General features: G+C 38.1%; 2 protein-coding genes across 2 annotated transcripts in view; both read left to right on the forward strand.

Annotated features, from left to right (window-relative positions):
- The window catches only part of BRDT (bromodomain testis associated), a 40,744-nt gene extending 34,478 nt beyond the window's left edge, over positions 1-6,266 (forward strand). The window contains exon 17 of the mRNA XM_019752343.2: positions 5,895-6,266. Within this exon, the coding sequence (XP_019607902.2) occupies positions 5,895-5,963 (69 nt within the window). The 3' untranslated portion in view covers positions 5,964-6,266. The remainder of the gene's footprint in view (positions 1-5,894) is intronic.
- A 5,256-nt stretch (positions 6,267-11,522) lies between these two features.
- The window catches only part of EPHX4 (epoxide hydrolase 4), a 30,686-nt gene continuing 25,663 nt past the window's right edge, over positions 11,523-16,545 (forward strand). The window contains exons 1-2 of the mRNA XM_019752392.2: positions 11,523-12,473; positions 14,706-14,791. Of these exons, the coding sequence (XP_019607951.2) occupies positions 12,243-12,473; positions 14,706-14,791 (317 nt within the window). The 5' untranslated portion in view covers positions 11,523-12,242. The remainder of the gene's footprint in view (positions 12,474-14,705; positions 14,792-16,545) is intronic.

Consider the following 16,545-nt stretch of genomic DNA (forward strand, 5'->3'; position numbering starts at 1 on the left):
CCCAGTCTTATATAACATAAGACCGGGCCTTACGTTAATTTTTGCTCCAAAAGACGCATTAGAGCTGATTGTCCAGCTAGATCTTGTTTTCGGGCAAACATGGTAAGCTTGGAAAACTTGCGGGGATTATTTCTTTTATTTTTTTGTGCCCTCTTTTTCTCCTTTCAGTGACTCCAGTTACTCATGGATTAGGCCACTTGAGTTGTCCCACAGCTCAGTGATGCTCTTTTAATTTTTAAATTATTTTTTTCCCTCTGCCTTTCATTTTGGATATGTTCATTAATCTTTTCTTCAATGCCCAATCTGCTGTAGATTCCATCCAGTGTATTTTTCGTCTCAGAAATTATAGTTGTCATCTCCAGAAGCTTGATTTGGACCTTTTTTTATATATTTGTATCTCTATTAAACATTTGAACAAATGGAATACAGTCAACAAAATTGTTTTAATGGGCTTCTCTACTAATTCTGACACCTGTGTCAGTTCCAAGTTAGTTTCAGTTGATTGATTAGTCTCCTCTTTGTGGATGTTTTTCTGCTTCCTTGCTTATCTAGTAATCATTGATGCCAGATGTTGTGACTTTTACCTTGTTGGGTGCTGGATATTTTTATAATCTTGAGAAAAGACATGTGAATTCCTAGGACATATAGGAGCATTAGTTTGAGAAGAAAAAAGCCATTGGCTTTGGCTGTAGTATTGATTATAATACAAATGAATTTCCTAGGAAAAAGTTTTGTCAGCTTCTTATTTTATAATACTAAGGTAGAAACAAATTTAGCAGTATTATAACATATGGTGGAGCTTACTTTAAAGCAGTGTGGTCTTACAGAACTTTCTACAAAGATAGAAATGTTCTTTATGCAATCAAAAATAACGACTTGTCACATATGGCGATTGAGCGCTCGAAATGAGTCTAATAAATTTTACTTAAGTCTTTCTCTAATGATCTAGGAATTTTCCTGTTGGTACTCAAAAGGGCCTGATTTCAGTCACACGTGATTTCTCAGCAACCTACTTGCCACCTAACAACCCTCCTATGTAACCTGATACAATTTCTAATACCCCAAGCACTTTTCTGGAACTTGACTAGACCCAGAATCCACTGAAACTTGACTAATAATGCCACATCTAGAAGCTTGATAACTATCATTCTTGACAACCTGAACTGTTATGTTGCTACTTACTACTTGACAGATCCATACCCTAAAAATCTGCAGAAACTTAGCAGAGCTCCCAAGAGTTCACTTCATGCCAGTTCCTTTTACCAAGTTGAAGTGTATTGGGTTGGTGCAAAAGTAATTGCAGTTTAAAAAGTTAAAAATAATTGCAAAAACCGCAATTACTTTTGCACCAACTTAATATATTAGGACCACTGAGAAAGGATTATCCAGGTTATGGTGTCAGAGCAGAGAATATTAGTATATAAATCGTGGTATCTGAGGTTAATTGGTGTAGAGAATAACCAGTTACATATCAATAATTATTCCACAAGTGCAGATTTTAATCAGGATAGAAGAGAATTTAAAATAAATTACCTTTAAATAAAAACAAATTTCATTACTTATTCTTGGAATTTTGCAGTATGTTTAGATACTTACAGGAGTATCACATGCTATTTCGAGTAGGACAACACATCCTCTCATATTGGAGGGTCAAAGTAGAATTTTTAGGGAACTATCTGGGCAAGACATTTAGCATCCTAAGAGCTGGCATTAGGAAAGTAGTTTGGGTTAAGACTAAGAATTTATTCTTTTTGTCTCTTAAAGCATATTTAAGAAAATTTTTAAAAATATATTTTTATTTTTCAGTTAACAGTTGACATACAATATTATATTAGTTTCAGGTGTATAACACAGTGATTACACATTTATATAATTTACGAAGTAATCACCCCAATAAATCCAGTACCCATCTGACAACATACATAATTACAATACTACTGACTATATTCCCCATGATATACTCTAGATCAGTGATTATTTTCTAACTACCAATTTGTACCTCTTTATCCCGTCTCCCACTTCACTCATCCTCACTACCCCACCCTCCAATCCAGCAAAATGCTCTGTGTATCTACGAGTTTGCTTCTGTTTTGCTTGTTTGTTTATTTGGCTTTTTTGGATTCCACATATAAGTAAAATCATATGGTATTTATCTTTGTCTGACTTATTTCTTATAATACCCTTTAGGTTCATCCACGTGTCACAAATGGTAAGATTTCATTTTTTTATGGCTGAATAGTATTCCATTGTATATGTGTACCACATCTTCTTTATCCAGTTGTCTATCGATGGACACTTAGGTCGCCTCCATAGCTTGGCTATTGTAAATTATGCTGCAATGAATATATGGATGCACATGTCCCTTCGAAGTAGTGTTTGGTTTGTTTTTTTTCAGACAAATACCCAGAAGTGGAATTACTGGGTCCTTCTTTGTCTCTTGTTTTAGCCTTTGTTTTAAAGTCTATTTTGGCTGGTATAAGGCTTGCTACCCCAGCTTTTTATTTCGTTTCTATTTTCATGAAATACCTTTTTCCATCCCTTTACTTTCAGTCTGTGTGTGACTGAATTGAATCTGTTGTAGGCAGCATATGTAAGAGTCTTGTTTTCTTATCCATTCACCTATCTTATTTTTTGACTGGAGAATTTAATCCATATACATTGAAAGTAATTGTTGACGGGTATGTATTTGTTTTGTTGCCATTTTATTCATATTTTTTATCTTTTTTTTTTCTTCTTAATGAAGTCCCTTTAACATTTCTTGTAATACTGGTTTGGTGGTAATGAACTCCTTTAGCTTTTATTGCTTGGGAAGCTTTTTATCCTGTCCTTCAATTCCAAATGATAGCTTTGCTGAGTAGAGTAATTCAATTCTCTGTTTCATCTAATCTACTATTGATTCCCTCAATGTATTCTTTATTTCAGTTATTGTATTCTTCATTTCTGACTGGTTCTTTTTTATGTTTTCTATCTCCCTTTTTATGTTTTCAATTTTGTTGAAGTTCTTACTAAGATCATTGAGCATCCTTATAACTAGTGTTTTGAATGTGGTTTGAATTCTTCATCTGGTAGATTGCTTGTCTCCATTTTGTTTAGTTCTTTTTCTGGAGCTTTGCTATGTTCTTTTATTTGGGACGGTTCTTTGTGTCTCCATTTTGGCTGCCTCCGTGTTTGTTTCTATGTATTAGGTAGAGCTGTTATGTCTCCTGGTCTTAGTAGAGTGGACTTATGTAGTAGGTGTCCTTTAGGGCCCAATGGTGCAGGCTCCATGGTCACCTGAGTTGGGTGCTCCAGGTGTGTCCCTCGTGTGGGTTGTGTGTGCCCTCCTATTGCAGTTGAGCCTTGGTTGCTGTTTGCACATCAATGAGAGGGATTGAACATCAGGCTGATTGGTTGTGTGGACTGGCTATGACTACAGTAGAGGAGCTGTCGTGCAGGTCTTCACTCTACAGAGCAGGATTTACTTTAGTCAGGTTCTGGCGCCTGCCCAGTCTGCCCTTTGGGTGTATCTTTTGTGGAGGTGATTAGTTGGTGTTCTGGTGTGGTCTAAAGATGGCCACCAGGTGTGTTGGTTCTGCGGCCTCTTGGGGGAGGGGCTCTGCAGGTCAAGATCAACCGCTGCCTGTGCCCTGCCCAGGGCCACTTGGAATGAGCTACAGATTGATCTGCAGATGGTTGCCACTTATGCTGGCCCTGGAGGTGCCTAGGAGAGGCTAAACTGTGAACTGAGGCCAGATACTGCTTGTTTGGGGTCCGCAAACCTTTGAGAGATTTTTGGAAAGATCCACAGCATGAGACAAGAAAGGCTGTTTGCATGGAAAATGCACTGAAAGCAGTGGGCCGACAAGTTGGTGGGCCAGGGTCTCAGGGAGTCACCAGAGTGGGGCAAACAATGTTAGCCAGGTTGATGGAGACTCAGTCTGCACCCTGGGTGAGGGGAGGGTTTAACAAAAGAACAATGGAGCCTGCCAGCACTCCTGCCTGGGAGAAAGCTGGTCCTCTAGCCCTCACCCTGAGGCCAGACAATTCACTTCCTTCCTGTATGTCCCTGGCACCTTTCAAACTGCTTCCCCAGTGCTGGAGCTCAGAGCGAGTAGTGAGTCTGTCAGCGAGTACGTCCATGCTTGGGCCCTTTAAGAGGAGAGCCTGGGACTCCAGCTGCCCTCTGTCTCACTCAGCAACAGTCTCTGCTGATTTTCATGTCCAGAAGTTGTGGGGACTTCTCTTTTGGCCCTGGAGTCCTGGGCTGGGTAGCCTGGTGTGGGGCTGTGACCTATGGCTCCTCAAGAGGGACCTCCACAGCTGAGAAAAACCTCCCAATTTTTAACCACTATGCAGGCGTGGGACCATCCAGTTCTGCATCCCTGATTCTCTTACCAGTGTAAACATGACCTCTTTAGCATATCCTCAGTTGTAGACTTCTGTTCAGCTAGACTTCAGGCGATTCTCAAGGATCGTTGTTTTGTAGTTTAGTTGTAATTTTGATGTGGTCATGAGAGGAAGTAAGCACAGAATTTACCTATTCCACCATCTTAACCGGAACTCTATTTTAAGGACATTTTTGTAGTTTATAAGAGTCACACATAACTTTAATATCCTTTTGGTAGATAAGTTATAATTACAAATCTTTTCCCAGATAGTCAATGAGAACACTGATTCCCATCTGGGCAGTCAACAAACTGGTTGCAAATTGGTGCTTTTAACCTACCACTGGGCTGTTACAGCTCACTGATAAAACAATTTTTTGAACTTTCATAGTTGCTGTCACTTCAGATGCCAGAGAATATCTAACCTATATCACAAGGGCATTTCGAGGAGGTTTCAAAATACAGTAAACATTTATTTCTTTTGTCTTAATTTCTTTACTTTTCTTTAGTTTATTTTTAAATAATTTTTTTTATTTTTCAATGATAGTTGACATAGATTATTACATTAATTTCAGGTGTACAACATAATAGTAATCAGACATTTATACAACTGACAAAGTGATCACCCCAATAAATCTAGTACCCACCTAACACCATCCATAGTTATTACAATATTATTGACTATATTCCCAATGCTATACTTTATATTCCCATGACTGTTTTGTAACTACCAATCTGTACTTAATTTCTTCCCCATTTTCACCTATTCCTCCCAACCCCTCTCCCATCTGGCAACCATCAAAATGTTCTCTGTATCTATATGAGTTTGTTTCTGTTTTGTTTGTTCATATATTTTTGTTTTTTAGATTCCACATATAAGTGAAATTACATGACATTTGTCTTTCTTGGTCTGACTTATTTCACTTAGCACAATATACTTTAGCTTATTTTTAATGATTTCTTAGCATTTAGTAAACAGTATTGTGCTGAGTGTTATACAGGCAGTGTGGTTTGATCTTCATAAATATCTGCATATAAGTAAATTTGGTTAAATAATTTGCCTTAGGCTATACAGTTAGTAAGTGGCAGAATCAAGGAAAGCCCATAGCTTTAACATTACATGTAGTTCTCTCACATAGGTAAGATATTGGTTCATGCAGAAAATAATTTTATGTCTAGCGCTATGTTGGTTACAGAGATACATGAAACAATGTAATCTCAGTTCACCTTCTTATTAATAGCCACTCGGTCAACACACTGAGAGTTTTCTCTTCATTTGGAGAGAAAGGTTAAACTTGTTCTTAGTGGTCTTATAATCTTTAATTTTTATTTATCACATAATACTTTAACAAACATCAGATTAGTATATTAACAGAAATAAAAAAAATTATGTATAAACTCATTATGTTAAATAAGTTGCATTCATATTGTATGTGATCTGTTCCAAATGTTGCATAATCATGTTTATATAGATGTAACGCAGGCATACATTTTTTAAGTAACATTTAAATTTTCTATTCTTTCCTACAGATGGCCGGTACCATTGATATGACTCTGCAAAGTGATATTATGACAATGTTTGAAAACAACTTTGATTAAAACTCAGTTTTTAAATTAACCATCAACTTAAAATGAATGATATAAAAGATAAAATGCATATGGCAAAATTACTGCTTTCAGATACCAAGATACCATCTTATGCTGTATTTTGACTGCTCTAAAACGATTAAACAATTTTCACTTACATTTCTTAACAGGTATATGTTCATTTTTTAAATGGCATAATTTGCAGGAAATTTTATAATATTGGTTCTCTAGAAATTGAATTAATTTCCCAGATGTTATTCATTTTATAAATAATTGTCTGCTATGTATATAGGCCCTGTCTTAGCAATGAAAATCCAAGAGATAGTCCCTTCTTGTTTAAAAATTAATAATATATAAAGGTGTATCAAAAACATAGTTCCTGTTGTGTTTTTAATTTTTAAAACATACTTGTTTGCCTTAAAAAATATTTAGAATCTCTAACAAAATACTTTCGTTTCTTGAGTGTCAGGTTACATATGATTTTCTGCTGGTTTGATATCCGAAATTTATATTGAAGTTTAAAGAAAATATTACCCATGGCTTGCACGATGTTGAATTTGAGGCAAAACAGTAACTAACAATAAATATTAATTAAGTATGTAAGTTTCTATAGGAACTTATACAGCATTTCTTAACATACATATGTGATAGCAATGAATGTTTAAATATTTAGTTAATTATAGTCAGTCTTTTTAAAATTTAAATCTTTAAAATATTTTTGTTTCATTATTCTCAAGTTGTTATTATGTATAAATCACATGTATCAGCTTCATACATTTAAAATTTTTGGACTCTTGAAGTGTAACATAATTCAAGCACTATTCTGATATCAGCTAAGGTAAAAATTCAAAGTGTGTATATATTGAGAGAAAGGAAAAAAGTTTTCTTGACTTCATTTATTTTTATGATAAACATTATTTTTGAAACATCTTTAAACTATCCACCATTTAAAAAACATGATTAACTAGTGGCTAAAATGATGGTGATACCTTTATGAAACATAGCCAGAATTAAAGTGATAGTCATACCTATTCAACTATACCTATTTTTAACGAAGAAATTCATATGTAAATACTAAACAGTATGCATTTTAGAAAGATATATCCGAAATACACAGTGGTTACCTCTAGGCGATGGGATTACAGGTATTGTTTTTTTCATTTTCTTTCCACTTTCAGTATTCTTTTTGATATTGATTATGTAATACTTTTAAGGTCTGTGGGAAATTTTCCACTTTGAAGACAAAGAGTGATAACAGTAAATAAGAATTTACTTCTGTCAAATATACATATTCAATCTTTGAATTGTTTTTAATAAAACTGATCAATCAATGATTTTTATATCTAAAAAAAGAAAGTTCAGCTTTATTAACATCTTTTATATTAAAGAGTAATGGCATTCTTGAGGTTTTTCCTATAAACATTTGGAGCCACCCTTCGAGAGCTATGATTCAGCTATCAGTGTTTAGTTTTAGTTTCACCAACTTAAACTTTAACCTTTGCTCAGTCTATAAGGGGCTCAGCACATTGTAGATGCTCAACAAACTTTTGGTACGTTGGTTGAAGTCAGTTTAGCAGAGAAAAATCAGTTTACAACTGATACTTCCTATATTATGCATTATTGTTATTTTTTTAGTAAAAGATTTGCTTCTCTTAACTTGCGTGGAGTTTATTTCTGTTGACTTCATGCATGAGACATTACTACGTAACTTATTAGCCTCGAACTAAAACCTGGCTTCATGAGGACCCTTTTTCTGTCCTGTCTCTCCTCTCCAACTTCTAAGACTTTTTCATTGTGTTTTCTGGGAGTCATGATCAGTTATCAACAACATTCCCTGTACAACCAATCCTGTTTGCTTGTTTCTTTTTTTGTTCGTTAGTTCTGTAAGTATAGTCATTGGACCACCCACATCAGCATTGCGGGAATGTTTTAGAAACGCAAATTCTCAGATTTCAGACTTACTAACTCAGAAACTCTGGGTATGAGGTCCAACAGTCTATAGTTGAACAAGCCCTCCAAGTGATTTGAATACATGCTACAGTTTGAGAGCCACTGCTCTAACTAAACTCTGGATCTCTCCTGCAGGCTCTCATTTAATGCATGTTTTTTAAATAATGTTACTAATGTTTTCTTACCTTTGGAGTGCCACTTGCAGACCATTCTTCCTCCTCCCTAAATACCCCAGCTTTATGTTTTTCATGATCATCAGACTATACTACCCATAGTCATTTACCATCCCTAGTTCACTTGTTGTTCCCAGGATTTTAGTCTGTCTCACTGTCACTCTCTAATTGATACTTCTCAGTCTCTTGACCTCTCTGCTAATGATCTTACTGTCTAATCAACCTTAGCTACTGCTGTATCATTACCAATAATTAAAACCCTTCCTTGGTCTCAATTTTAATGATCCCTCCACTAGACAGTTATCAGCATAAAAACTCGTTTTTCTAGAGAACGAAACTTGGTTTTCTTCTTTAAATTAGCTCCAGAAATCTTTAGCCCATTAAAAAAATGTTTTCTTTATAAGAATTTAAGATTCATTAAGATACAACTTATCCTCCAAAGTACAATTCAATGGTTTTTAACATAGTCACTCTATGGGAATTCATGATGGTGAAAGATTCAATGCTTTCCCCCTGCATTTGGAAACAAGGCAAGGATGGCCACTCTTATTCAACATAATACTAGAAATTCTAGCCAATGTAATAAAGCAAGAAAAACAAAAATCATACAGATTGGAAATGAATAAAACTGTCTATATTTTTGTTTTGGGTGATTTTTATTTCATTATCCACAATTTCCCAAAATAATGTTAAATAATGGAAGCACTAGACGCCGTTCTTATTTCTAATTCCAAAGTAAATGGCTACAACATTTCACCACAGGCTATGGTTTTTGGGTAACTAATGTTTAAGCAATTTCTGAATTAATTTAGCTTTAAGGAATAAATGCTGAATTTCTCATCAAAATCAAAACTTGCTCTGTGAAAACATAAGATACAGGTTAGGACAAAATATTTACAAACCAAATATCTGACAAATAGCATATACAATACATAAAGAATTCTCAAAACGTTGTCAACATAAAAACTCAAACAATTTAACTAGAAAATAGGCAAAAGACATGAACAACATTTCACCAAAGTAGATATGAAAGCATGTTCACTATCATTAGCTATCAGTGACATGTAAATTTAAACCATGATGAGCGATCACTGCGCACCTATTAGAAAGGTTAAAAAATAGTGACAACACAAAAATGCTGACAAGGATGCAGAGAAATGATCACTCATTGCTGGTTGTAATATAAAATGGTACAACCATTCTAGAAACCAGTTGGCAGTTCTTTATAAACAAAACATTCAAAGCCATATGACCCAGCAATTGTACTCTTGGGCATTTATCCCAGAAAAATGAAAACTTACTTTCACACAAAAACCTGTACACAAATATTCATAGCAACTTTACAAATAAATAGCCCCAAACTGGAAAAAACCCAGATGTCATTCAATAGGTGAATGGTTAAACAAATTGTAGAATATACATACTACGTAATACTAAACAATAAAAAGGAATGGACTATTGATATATGAAATAACTTGAATTTATAGGAAATTATGCTGAGTGAAAGATAATCCCAAAGGTTATATACTATATAATTTCATTTATATAACATTTTTGAAATAACAATGATTGGAAACAGAACAGATCAGTGGCTGCCAGGAGTTAGGGACAAAGTGTGGATGTGGTTATAAAAGGGCAACAAGAGCCCGGTGGCTCAGGCAGTTGGAGCGCCGTGCACCTAACCCCAAAGGCCACCAGTTCGATTACCACATGGGCCAAGGATCTGTGCCCTACAACTAGACTGAGAAACAATGGCTGAAAAACGGGGGTGGGGGCAAAAAAAAAAAAAAAAGGCAACAGGAGGGATCCTTGTGGTTATAGAACTGTTCTGTATTCTTGACTTTGTTGATGGGTACACAAAGCCACATATATGACAGTTATAAAGTATAAAGTACACTGGATAAAGTGTACACAGGTTCTCTATTCTCTTATGACTGCATATAAATTTACAATTATCACAGTAAAATTTTCAATACAAAGGTAATACTCAAAACTAAAAAAAAGTTCTGAACTTACTGTGGTTATCATTTTACAATATATACACATATCAAACCATATGCCTAAAACTAATACAATATGTCAATTATATCTCAATTTTTAAAAGTCAGGGAATTCAGGCTTCCATTTGGGATCTAGAAAGCCGGAAAAAGCATTTCTCCCACCATTACAAGTTAAGCTAGTAAATCTTTTTTTAAATTAATCTGAGGGCTGAGATTGCAGGGTAACCAAATAACCTGAAATCTAAAAAAAGACAGGACATAAGCACTGGCTTACCTGAGGCAGATACCACCAAATGCTATGTAATCTGGTAACAACAAATCATGTGAAAGTTGTAACAAATTGCTAAAGGGTGCTAATGGGCTAGCTTGATAATATAGAACCCTTAGGAGCACAAGAGAAATCTGTAACCACTTGCTCTTCTCCACAGACTTCATTAGTACTTACAAGAAAGATTTGGGGGACAGGATGAGGGTTCTGAGAAAGCCATACTCCTGCTACAGCCCTGGAAGAGAACAGCAGCAGACATAGGAAAGGCACAAAGCACCCCCTACCCCCCACCGCCTCCCCTCCTCCATCGTTCTCCCCTATCTTTCCTAAGGAATACAAACCTCAAGCTTCCGGAGCAAGAACAGCAAACCCTATCACCTTTAAACCACTGATGAAGAGCCACTTCAGCTGGGGGAAGGAAACAGAAACAAACCTCCTACTCCTGAGATGGGGGCAGGAAATACATCATGGGTCCAGACCATGAGAGGTACCCTGTCACTGGGGGCAGGGAAAGATCATTGAGAAGGTCCCACCCTGATATCGAAGGACGTAGTCGCCTGCCTGTGAGGCTGAATTAGGACAACAGAAAATGCCCTCTCCCACTGCACTTCCTACCACCAGGGTAATAAGCATTCAGCAACAAGTAAAAGCTGTCAAGAATAGATCCCAGTGGCACACAAGTACATAAAGATGCTCAGCATTAGTCATTAGGGAAATGCAAATTAAAATTTCAATGACACCACTCCACACCTCTTAGAATAGCTACAACTAAAAAGATTTTTTTTTTTGACAATACCAAGTGCTTGCAAGAATATGACCCATCTATAAGTCTCACACATTGCTGATGTGAATTCAAAATTGTACAGCCACTTTGGAAACCAGTTTGGCAGTTTCTCATAAAGTTAAATGCACACTTGCCACGTAACCCAGCAATCCTACTTCTAAGTATTTACCCAAGGGATATGAAAACTGAAGTCACACGAAAAACTTTACATGAATGTTTATAGTGACTTTATTCTTCACCACCCAAACTGAAAAAACCTCAACTGTCCCTTAACTTGAAGAAGGGATAAACAATATGGTACATCCTTTCAGTAGAACACTAATAAGCCCTAAAAATTAGTACATGAATCTCAGATGCATTATGCTAAGTGAAAGAAACCAAAAAATAAAAGGTTACATACTATATGGTTCAATTTAAACAATATTCTTGCAAAGGTAAAGGGCAGGGATAGAGAACAAACTAGGGGTTTCCAGAGGCTCGACTTCAGGACCCGAGAGGCCTACCTGGGCTGGTAACAGCTCTGCACCTAGTTGGAGAATAGCAACTCCTTCAGAAGAGTGTTAGGAAGGAATAAAGTAATAATGTCTGTCGCGTAGTATGAAAATCAATCACTGCCTCCCCTCCCCGCGCCCATGATTCTATGATCCAGAAAAGGGCCCAACAGTTAATTGGGGAAAGAGAGGATTTAAACACTAGTCAAAACAAGAGAAGCGCTTCCTTCCGCGGTGCCTGAGATGGTTTGGGAGTCTCACCTTCATTTCTCTACAGTTAAGCAATTTGGAAAAGGGATTTCACCTTGTGGAGGAAGACCGGGTCTCCACCCTAGTCCTGGGCGGACCTCGCAGAGCTGGGGGTCCGCCCTGCGGCGCTCGGAGCCTGAGCGCAGCGGCTTCGGGGAGCGCAACGTGAGTGCGGGAGCCCGCGGCTGTGACAAGGGACACCTGCCGGGCGCGGCTGCCGGGGGTCCCGCGGGGAGACGCGCGCGGAGCCAGCGACCGCGGACCGGCGGGCGGGCCTGACGCGTCGTGGCGCTCGCTGTCTCGCTCCGGAGCCAGAGTGAGCTCCGCTGCTTGGGTGCCTCCGAAAGGCAGTCGGCCCCGCCACCGCCGCCGCCCGATGGCGCGGCTGCGGGATTGCCTGCCCCGCCTGATGGTCACGATCCGGTCCCTGCTCTTCTGGTCCCTGGTCTACTGCTACTGCGGGCTCTGCGCCTCCATCTACCTGCTCAAACTTTTGTGGAGCATCGGCAAGGGACCCACGCAGACCTTCCGGCGGGTGGCCCGGGAACACCCTCCCGCGTGCTTGAACGACCCCTCTCTGGGTACCCACTGCTACGTGCGGATCAAGGTGAAGGCCGGCGCGGGCCCGGCGATATCGGGAGGGAACGTGACGGCCGTGAGAGCAACGGGCGCGGGGCTGCTCCTTCCCTGACGCCTGGCCCAGCGTCCCCTAGTGTCTCGGGGCTCGCAGGGCGCGCGGCGGGGAAAAGGAAGAGGCCAAGGGGAGGCAAGAGGGGAGAAGAGTGGCGGGAGAGGGGTCGGGACTGTGTGTGTTTATGGTGTGTGTGTGGGGGGGGGAGAGACAGACAGACAGACAGACAGACAGACAGAGACAGAGAGAGACAGAGACAGAGAATATGAATAGGGGAGGTGGGTTATGTGGAGTTTCCGTAATCAGGGTCCTGTTATATTAGTGTCCACTCCTCCACCACAACCCATAATAATTCTGTTCCCTTGCCTACAGTAAAGGGAAGCTGTCTCCTGTCACCTTTTTGCCCTTTAGATAGAGCTCAGGTCGGCTGTAGGGAATTGTTCCTGGTGGAGCACTACTGTCTCAGGACGCTGCCCTTGCCTAAATTTTAGAGATCGAAAGAGTAAATAGAATAAATCATTGGAAATCAAGAGTTCATTCAGATCTGCAGAATGGAGCATTCACAGATGACCTAAGCAGCATGAAACCATAAATGGTGTATGTTTGTGAAGGAAGAGGACTCATGAAGTCAGAGACCAAAGGAATGGAATAAAAACTAAATGTCAACCATGCATGCAAATTCTTTAATTGTCCATGCTTGTCCCAAGCATCCTCACAGCCCATGGATATTCTATTTCCTGAGGCTCCAGGTAGTGAAAGGAATAGCCCGTGGTGATGCACCCTACAGTCTGACTAACAGGCCTTTCAAAACTAGCCTCACATGAGGGGATATCACCAAATGGGGGATTCCTATTAGGAGCTAGATTATCCAGCAACTGGAGTTCAGAAGACCAAGGGGCACGTCTTTCTTACCTTTATTCAGCCTGGAATTGATATGAGAATTAAATAAGTTAATATTTGTAAAAAAAAAAAAAAGCAAAAAACTTAGTGCCTGGCACATAGTAAGTGGAATAAAGTATTTGTTCACTAAATCAAATCAAGTCCCCACAGTATTTCATCTTCCCAGACTCATCACCAATAAAAGAAGTTATTGACTAGGAAGGCATTCTGCAATAGAGTGCAGATTTATTATCTTTATCCAACAAGTGTAAAAATCACCTGGAATTCCTTATAATGCCTTTCTTCTGACTGGCCACCTAAAGAGTTTCTTCAGAGACACAGAACCAAAAAGTGGAGAGAACATTATCCTGGGAGGTCGGACATGATGGGGTTCTAGTCACACCCCTGCTTCCCAACCACCTTTCTGAGCTGTGTTAATGTCTTTGGGCCTCAGTTTCTAAATCTACAAAAACGAGTGGGGGTTGGATCACATGACATTTAAAATTTTTTCACATCTGAACACCCAGTTGCTTGGGTAACTTGATATAAAACCCAGTTTCTGTGCTCAGCTTTTGGTTCTTGGTTTCTTTCCTCACATCTTTCTGAGTTTTTGTTTTTCTTTCTTGCTTTTTTCCTCCACTTTCATCTCTTCAGTTTGCGTTGTATTTGCTGTACACCTGTCTCATTCCCATGCTTTTTATTTCCCTTGAGCAGTCTTGCTTCCACATGTAGAGTGAAGTCCTAAGCAGTTACAGCATTCTGCTGATAGAAATAACTGACATGACATGAGGAGCAGGCGGTGAAGGGAACTGTATATGCAACTCTCAACTTAATAATGTGGGAAGGAGAGAACTAAAAATAAGGAAAGGAGGAGTGAATTATATAACTGATGGCATAACGCTTGATGGACATGCTGAGTAAAGTACATGACTAGGAGGTAAACATGACAGCAATATAAATTCAGATCACTATTATTTACACATCCTGTAGAATTTGAATGAAATGAAATGTGACACTGCAGTAAGATGATAATGACAAATTGTGACATTATTTCAAAAGCTTATAATATATAAATTGACCTTATGAGTGGAAGAGGAGGGGAATGTACTATAAACGGAATGTTGATGAAAGTAAATCCATCAATTTACCCCATTCATAAATCATGGGTTTTTCTTTTTGAAAATTAATAATATGAGTATTTATTTTATTTATTGATATTAAAAATAATGCAAGTGAACTTTTTTAATGAAATGGAAATACTAAATGTATTACTTTCACAATTAGCACAAATCATCACTAAAATTTCATGCCTTCTATTTTCTACTGCAGGATTCAGGGTTAAGATTTCATTATGTTGCTGCTGGAGAAAGAGGCAAACCACTTATGCTGCTGCTTCATGGATTTCCAGAATTCTGGTAAACTTACCAAAAACTTACCAACTTTTTCTTTTGCATTAAAGACTTGGCTTATCAGAGTGTCATACATACAGGGACTTTATTAATAAATGCTTTGAGGATGCTAGTACACTAGGAAGTATCAGACATTGAAGAAAAGAATGGAGGGTAGCAAAACCCATCTGCCTCATCATTTTTCCAGAGCAAAAAGTCTACGGACGCCTCTTCCTGAGAAGATTTTCCCCACATGAAGATTTTTATGCAGTCTGGATTTACCTGCATAAATCAACATCAGTCATTTTCATGTTAAACTTTTATTTTCTTCCATCTGGAGACAATTTAATTAGGTAGTAAACAACCCAGTGCCATTCAAGCATATGTATGTAGGCTCGTTCAGTGGAGTGCTTGACATCATTGGCTCAAAGTAAAATTTAAGTCTGAAGCAGTTGTCAAATCTGCATAAAATAACATGGGCAGTGAATTCTGGCTCAGCCACTTACTTGCTGCTGACCCTGCACCATCATCTACAATAGTCTTGCAAAGTTGTTGTGAGGATAAGAGTCAAAATATGTGAAAGGCCTTTCACATAGACCCTGTGAATGCTCAATCAATGTTCATTTTCTTCCTTCGTTCCCATTCACTCAGTGTGGAGATTAGTGTACCAACACTCATCAGTGCATTTATTAATAAAGCCCCTTTATTCTTAAAATATTAACTGAAGTGTATTAAGGTAATACCTCTTTCAGAGGTAGGTGCATTTTTAAATCAGGACATTGGATGACACAAAACCTTTAAAACTCTAAAGCAGATGAATATGTAACAGTGGGGTTCTAGGTGTTAAGAGCAATAATAAGCGAGAAATTTGGGGAGAGGGCATTGTCCCAGACCTTTAAAAAATAATTTCCTGATTCTGGCCAATGATGGTGATGATAATGATGATGATGACAGTTGACATTTACTATGTGCCAGGTACTCTTCTAAATGTTTTACACATATCATCTCATATAAGCCTCATAGCTACCCTTCAGAAGTTGGCAGTGTCAGAAAGTAAGGCATACTTTGTTCTTGAACTTCAGAGCTGATCGCTGCTGCTTGTCCTCAGTATATAGGAATGATAATGATCTGATAACTAACATGGTCAAATTTTATACCTTATACAAACATTCAAGAGTGTGTTAAAAGTTAGCCAACAATATAAGAATACCTTACCTTAGCATTTTATTTCATTTTTCTAAATAAAATTCATTATCTGAATGAGGGGGTTTGATATTTAACTTTTTAGGAAGAAAATATTTAAAAGTTATTCTTTCTACCACATGCCAACCCCAATATTTGTCTGTGTTCTTTTTCCTTCTGGGACTTCACTTTACATGTGGAGCAATTTACGTGAAGATAAAAATCAACCTGCAACCACTTCAACCACTTGGTAATTGTTTCAAGGAGTCCCAGAAAATAGCGGTGATACCCATTTAATACAGGGCAGCTCTCTGTCACATTTTAAGAAATTACACTTTTGCACATTTGTCACAGCATTGTCCCATTATTTACCTTCATGACAGACCTTTTGCAAAATAGAAATGCCTGGTGATTCTTGCACATGTCCTAGAATCTTCAGTGGATGGAACAGCTTCTGAGGGGTTCAGCCCTGGTCATTGAATGTCAGTCCCATTTGCTTCAGCAAAGTCAAGTTTTGGATTGTCCAAAAGGGATCTGGTCATTCTAAGGAATAGTTTAGTTTTGAAAAAACTCGTAGAGATATTTTCACTCTGAAGATT

Source organism: Rhinolophus sinicus, linkage group LG06 (genome assembly GCF_036562045.2).
Source record: "Rhinolophus sinicus isolate RSC01 linkage group LG06, ASM3656204v1, whole genome shotgun sequence".
In the NCBI taxonomy this organism is placed as follows: domain Eukaryota; kingdom Metazoa; phylum Chordata; class Mammalia; order Chiroptera; family Rhinolophidae; genus Rhinolophus; species Rhinolophus sinicus.